Here is a 5,967-nt window from a genome sequence, read left to right on the forward strand (position 1 = left end):
AATCAACAGATCCATCTTGTCTCCTCTGAAATACAGTCCATCCACCACCATCAGTCTCCATATCACAGTATACCTGTGATCCAATAGTGTATAATTATAAATTACTTTTAACTAACTTCAAATGGAGTCCCTCCATCAGGATTAACAGTATAAACATCACTTATATCAATACCAGTCTCAAACAAGCTCTTACAGTCTCTATTATCAAATTCTATAGTGTCAGTATATTATTAATGTTTTAACTATTAGTTTATTTACCTGGTGGTGGACAGGCTTGTGGCCTTACATCAGGACATACCATGATAGTCTTCACTCTTCCTTCTCTCATAGGAATAGTCTGTCCTAAGTTACTGCTGTTACAGCATGTCCTTATATACAGTGATGGTTCATGTTTATATCCAGTACAATCAGCCATACAATAAGATCCTTCTCCTTCATCAATGGTAACTATTAAACACAGCAACAACAACATAAAGATGAACATTTTTGACATTTCACTAGACTGTACGTGAGTTTAACAAGGACTGGAATTTAAACCATGTATCACCTGAGCTTCTGTAGTTTGTTTGTATAATTGTAACTGATTTTTTTACAACTATAGCTAATTTGATAGTAAATTCCATTTTATAGATGTTCACTTAGCTTACACTTAGCTTTGAGAGAGGTTGTAGTGTTGTGTAGCTTCATGATACTTCAATAGCAGCTTTAATTTATTATAATTAATAAAAGTCAAATAGTTAATAGTTATTAATAATCACTACAAGGTATGACAGACTGTAATATTGAAATGGCATAATAATATATCAGCACAATGTAAACACACTTATGTGTTTGGGGGACAGTATTTAATTGTTACGACGAGTTTTCATCTCTGAGAACTTGAGACTAATGTCGTATCCTGTCCAAGTGCGCCAATTAATTCCTTTACCATATTCAGGGGAAGCTTTATAATAACGACCATTAAGATTTGAATAATGGCAGCTATTATACCACCAGGCACCAGCCCACTGCTGAGCACAATTAATTCCTGACCTGAGATCATTATCATTATCTCTTGTAGTGAATCTCCTTCCATTATGATAGCTGCCCAGACTATCCCCAGCAGTACCAGAGTATCCTCCTACTGTTAGTATATATTCAGTACTACCATCACTAACACTGAATGTAGAGTAGTTAGCATAAGCTGTGTTGTTATCAAAGTCTCCCAGGTCCACTCTTAGTGTGTTTGATCCTTCTTTAGTAAGACGATGAATCTTGCTCAATCCTAACCAAAACTCACCAGTAAGGTCACCAAATCCATTCTCATAGTCAGTCCAGTATCTATAGAAATCAACAGATCCATCTTGTCTCCTCTGAAATACAGTCCATCCACCACCATGAGTCTCCATATCACAGTATACCTGTGATCCAATAGTGTATAATTATAAATTACTTTCAACTAACTTTAAATGGAGTCCCTCCATCAGGATTAACAGTATAAACACCACTATTAGTAATACCATCCTCAAACAAGCTCTTACAATCATCTATAATATAAGAATTAAACACTTCTACTATTAGTGCAGTACCTTTTGGACAAGACTTTGGGTATTCATTAGGACAGAAAATATAATGTGGTATACCATTTTCTTTGATAGAAAAAGCCTGTCCTAAGTTACTCCTGTTACAGCATGTCCTTATATACAGTGATGGTTCATGTTTATATCCAGTACTAGCCATACCATAAGATCCTTCTCCTTCATCAATGGTAACTATTAAACACAGCAACAACAACATAAAGATGAACATCTTTGACATTTTACTATACTGTATGACAGTGAGTTTGACAAGGACTGAAATTTAAACCATGTATCACCTGAGCTTCTGTAGTTTATTTGTATAATTGTCACTGATTTTCTTACAACTATAGCCAATTTGATAGTAAATTCCATTTTGTAGATGTGCTTAGCTTACACTTAGCTTTGAGAGAAGCTGTAGTGTTGTGTAGCTTCATGATGCTTCAGTAGCAGCTTTAATTTATTATAATTAATAAAATTAAATAGTTAATAATTTTTAATAATCACTACAAGGTATTACAGACTAATTTTGAAATGACATAATAATATATCAGCACAATGTAAACACACTTATGTGTGTGGGGGACAGTATTTAATTGTTACGACGAGTTTTCATCTCTGAGAACTTGAGACTAATGTTTGCACCTTTCCAATGGTACCAGTTAATTGATTGATCATTATTAGTTGCAGTATTAAAATAACGACCATTAAGATTTGAGTAATAGCAGTATTTATACCACCAGGCACCAGTGTACCGCTGAGCACAGTTATTTCCATAGTTATCATTATCATTATCTCTTGTAGTGAATGTCAATCCATTATGATAGCTGCCTAGACTATCCCCAGCAGTACCAGAGTATCCTCCTACTGTTAGTATATATTCAGTACTACCATCACTAACATTAAATGTAGAGTAGTTAGCATAAGCTGTGTTCCCCTCAAAGTCTCCCAGGTCCACTCTTAGTGTGTTTGATCCTTCTTTAGTAAGACGATGAATCTTGCTCAATCCTAACCAAAACTCACCAGTAAGGTCACCAAATCCATTCTCATAGTCAGTCCAGTATCTATAGAAATCAACAGATCCATCTTGTCTCCTCTGAAATACAGTCCATCCACTACCATCAGTCTCCATATCACAGTATACCTGTGATCCAATAGTGTATAACTATAAATTACTTTTAACTAACTTCAAATGGAGTCCCTCCATCAGGATTAACAGTATAAACACCACTTGTAGTAATACCATCCTCAAACAAGCTCTCACAGTCTCTATTATCTAGTTTCATATTGTCAGTATATTATTATAAATGTTTTCATTAGTTTATTTACCTAGTGGTGGACAGGCTTGTGGCCTTACATTAGGACACATTGTAATAGTCTTCACTCTTCCTTCTCTCATACTAACAGTCTGTCCTAAGTTACTGCTGTTACAGCATGTCCTTATATACAGTGATGGTTCATGTTTATATCCAGTACAATCAGCCATACAATAAGATCCTTCTCCTTCATCAATGGTAACTAGTAAACACAGCAACAACAACATAAAGATGAACATCTTTGGCATTTTACTAGACTGTACATGAGTTGGAAAAGGATTGGAATTTAAACCATGTATCACCTGAGCTTCTGTAGTTTATTTATATAATTTTCACTGATTTTCTTACAACTATAGCTAATTTTATAGTAAATTCCATTTTGTAGATGTGCTTAGCTTACACTTTGCTTTGAGAGAAGTTGTAGTGTTGTGTAGCTTCATGATGCTTCAATAGCAGCTTTAATTTATTATAATTAATAAAAGTCAAATAGTTAATAGTTATTAATAATCACTACAAGGTATGACAGACTGTATTATTGAAATGACATATCAGCACAATGTAAACACACTTATGTGTGTGGGGGACAGTATTTAATTGTTACGATGAGTTTTCATCTCTGTGAACTTGAGACTGGTGCCGCTCAAATTGTAATACCATCGGACTCCTTTAAAACTAATCATTGGAGTATTAAAATAATAACCATTAAGATTTGAATTTTGGCATTCATTGTACCACCAGGCACCAGTGCAGAACTGAGCACAGTTGACTACTCCATGGTTATCATTATCATTATCTCTTGTACTGAATCTGCTTCCATTATGATAGGTCAGACTATCCCCAGCAGTACCAGAGTATGCTCCTACTGTTAGTATATATTCAGTACTACCATCACTAACACTGAATGTAGAGTAGTTAGCATAAGCTGTGTTCCTCTCAAAGTCTCCCAGGTCCACTCTTAGTGTGTTTGATCCTTCTTTAGTAAGACGATGAATCTTGCTCAATCCTAACCAAAACTCACCAGTAAGGTTACCAAATCCATTCTCATAGTCAGTCCAGTTCCTATAGAAATCAACAGATCCATCTTGTCTCCTCTGAAATACAGTCCATCCACCACCATCAGTCTCCATATCACAGTATACCTGTGATCCAATAGTGTATAATTATAAATTACTTTTAACTAACTTCAAATGGAGTCCCTCCATCAGGATTAACAGTATAAACACCACTAGTAGTAATACCATCCTCAAACAAGCTCTTACAATCATCTATAATACAAGAATTAAACACTTCTACTATTAGTGCAGTACCTTTTGGACAAGACTTTGGTTGTACTTTAGGACAAAGAATATATCTTGTTTTACCGATTCCTCTAATGGTAACAGTCTGGCCTAAGTTACTAATGATACAGCATACTCTCAGATACAGTGATGGTTCATGTTTATATCCAGTACAATCAGCCATACAATAAGATCCTTCTCCTTCATCAATGGTAACTATTAAACACAGCAACAACAACATAAAGATGAACATCCTTGACATTTTACTAGACTGTTCGTGACTCCAACAAAGACTGAAATTGAGACTGTTGGTTCTTTTTGTGATAAACAAGACTTATATATGAGTGATGTTTAGCAAGCAACAAAGATGCTACCAAACAATGCAAGGATGTGTTTCCTTTTTGTCTTGTTACAATATGAACAACAATGCTTACTAATTATACACTTATTGCTAGAAATACTGGCTGGTTTTTTATTCACTTCCAGTTATTGTATATCCTCAAATAACAGCTGGGTGCAAATAAATGCCCGGTTAGCAATAAAACGGAACTATAAATACGCAATTCTAGCCTTCAAGTATTGTAGATACTTCCTTGAGTTTCCTAAAGTCACTTGTGTGAGGTTCTGGGGTTCAAATCCTGCTGTTGGCCCAAGTTTTTTTTTTTGATTTTTTTTTCAATGTCCAAATGTCATTTTAAGAAATAAGTGCCTGGGCTATTATTTGAGGAAATACGGTGTGCCTTTATTGTAATTAACAATAGCAAAAGATTATAATAATCACTACAAGGTATGACAGACTGTAATATTTAAATGACATAATAATATATCAGCACAATGTAAACATACTTATGTATGTGCAGGGATGCAGGAATGTGTTTCCTTTTTTTGTTGTGTTACTATGAACAAACAATACTTACTAATAATATTCTTAAAACTAGAAATAGTGGGTGGGGATATAATATTCTTGGGCTTATTATTCACTGCCAGTTATATAATTTAGCAATGTAGTGGAGAGCCTGAAATAACACTTGGACATTTTCCAACCATTTTGTTTGTTATTTTGCTGGAACAACATAATTTTTAAAATGATATAAATTTTAATTAAGCAATTTAACATAATAGTCTATTAATCATTTTTGGCTTCAGGGCTTCCCACAAAGCATGCTAAGTGAGCTAAACAGCATGAGCTTCATGAGCTGACAAGCACTACACTACAGTACATGGCATTTGGAAAAACTTTAGATGTATTACATGTACATTGTATGTACTACACTTTTAAATTTTGGTTGTTCCGTTCTTTCTAAAGGATATTACTATAGTAATTACTAGCCTGCAATGTTACATAATGTATTGAAGTTACTGTATTGCTATTATCAGTGTTGTAGTTTCACAATAGTTTAAAATCAGCTTCAAAATATTAATATTTTATTTAATTGGGGCGAGCCTGAGCTCGCCCCACTCTAGCATTACTCTCAGTCACGCCCCTCACTCTGTTTGTCTGTCCTCGTACGTCACCCCTATTTATGTGTAGATCTAATACGGTAGATAGATACTATGCATTACCAATGCAATATAAAGTCATTTTTCAATTTTTCATTGAAAGTGGGAGCGGTCACAGTAAAATAAAAATGGCAACCAACACACTGGAAGAATTCATGAGCTTTCTAGCAGTAATATAAGGCAGATACACCGTCCAAAGACTTCTCCAGCAGCTATAGAAGGTTTTGAATTCAATTAATAACCTATGAAGCTCGTCTTTATTGATGCAATTGCTATTAAAACTGTGAAAGTCAATCAAGCTTTTTCTCAGTCATCTTA

The 5,967-nt window shown here is 34.6% G+C and overlaps 4 protein-coding genes across 4 annotated transcripts in view; 1 reads left to right on the forward strand and 3 right to left on the reverse strand.

Annotated features, from left to right (window-relative positions):
• LOC105313143 (cytoplasmic dynein 1 heavy chain 1-like) overlaps window positions 1-617 on the forward strand; it is a 40,509-nt gene extending 39,892 nt beyond the window's left edge. The window contains exon 26 of the mRNA XM_011406328.2: window positions 331-617. Coding sequence (XP_011404630.2) covers window positions 331-346 — 16 coding nt within the window. The 3' untranslated portion in view covers window positions 347-617. The remainder of the gene's footprint in view (window positions 1-330) is intronic.
• A 228-nt stretch (window positions 618-845) lies between these two features.
• On the reverse strand, window positions 846-1,797 carry LOC105313144 (fibrinogen C domain-containing protein 1-like). The gene is made up of 3 exons (XM_019997878.1): window positions 1,569-1,797; window positions 1,451-1,526; window positions 846-1,413 (listed from the first exon to the last, which is right to left on the reverse strand). The coding sequence occupies exons 1-3, from the start codon at window positions 1,795-1,797 to the stop codon at window positions 846-848; spliced, it is 873 nt and encodes a 290-aa protein (XP_019853437.1).
• Window positions 1,798-2,099: 302 nt separating this feature from the next.
• On the reverse strand, window positions 2,100-3,183 carry LOC109582859 (fibrinogen-like protein A). Its single transcript, XM_019997884.1, has 3 exons — window positions 2,886-3,183; window positions 2,744-2,832; window positions 2,100-2,700 (listed from the first exon to the last, which is right to left on the reverse strand). The coding sequence occupies exons 1-3, from the start codon at window positions 3,118-3,120 to the stop codon at window positions 2,149-2,151; spliced, it is 876 nt and encodes a 291-aa protein (XP_019853443.1). The 5' UTR covers window positions 3,121-3,183; the 3' UTR covers window positions 2,100-2,148.
• A 279-nt stretch (window positions 3,184-3,462) lies between these two features.
• Window positions 3,463-4,571, reverse strand: LOC109582852 (fibrinogen-like protein A). Its single transcript, XM_019997861.1, has 3 exons — window positions 4,180-4,571; window positions 4,055-4,137; window positions 3,463-4,011 (listed from the first exon to the last, which is right to left on the reverse strand). Exons 1-3 carry the CDS (start codon window positions 4,409-4,411, stop codon window positions 3,463-3,465), a joined length of 864 nt encoding a protein of 287 aa, XP_019853420.1. The 5' UTR covers window positions 4,412-4,571.
• Between the last annotated feature and the right edge of the window lie 1,396 nt (window positions 4,572-5,967).

Source organism: Amphimedon queenslandica, unplaced genomic scaffold (genome assembly GCF_000090795.2).
Source record: "Amphimedon queenslandica unplaced genomic scaffold, v1.1 AMPQUscaffold_13349, whole genome shotgun sequence".
Classification (NCBI taxonomy): domain Eukaryota; kingdom Metazoa; phylum Porifera; class Demospongiae; order Haplosclerida; family Niphatidae; genus Amphimedon; species Amphimedon queenslandica.

Bases quoted from the DNA above. Each gene is read 5' to 3' on its own strand.
- LOC105313144 (XM_019997878.1), bottom strand. From the start codon at position 1,797: ATGTCAAAGATGTTCATCTTTATGTTGTTGTTGCTGTGTTTAATAGTT. The intron at 1,527-1,568 runs GTACTGCACTAA...CTTATATTATAG, and splicing joins CCCAAAGTCTTGTCCAAAAG to ATGATTGTAAGAGCTTGTTT. The intron at 1,414-1,450 runs ATTTAAAGTTAG...ATAATTATACAC, and splicing joins AATCCTGATGGAGGGACTCC to TATTGGATCACAGGTATACT.
- LOC109582859 (XM_019997884.1), bottom strand. From the start codon at position 3,120: ATGCCAAAGATGTTCATCTTTATGTTGTTGTTGCTGTGTTTACTAGTT. The intron at 2,833-2,885 runs GTAAATAAACTA...ATATGAAACTAG, and splicing joins ACAAGCCTGTCCACCACTAG to ATAATAGAGACTGTGAGAGC. The intron at 2,701-2,743 runs GTTAGTTAAAAG...ATTGGATCACAG, and splicing joins ATGGAGGGACTCCATTTGAA to GTATACTGTGATATGGAGAC.
- LOC109582852 (XM_019997861.1), bottom strand. From the start codon at position 4,411: ATGTCAAGGATGTTCATCTTTATGTTGTTGTTGCTGTGTTTAATAGTT. The intron at 4,138-4,179 runs GTACTGCACTAA...CTTGTATTATAG, and splicing joins ACCAAAGTCTTGTCCAAAAG to ATGATTGTAAGAGCTTGTTT. The intron at 4,012-4,054 runs GTTAGTTAAAAG...ATTGGATCACAG, and splicing joins ATGGAGGGACTCCATTTGAA to GTATACTGTGATATGGAGAC.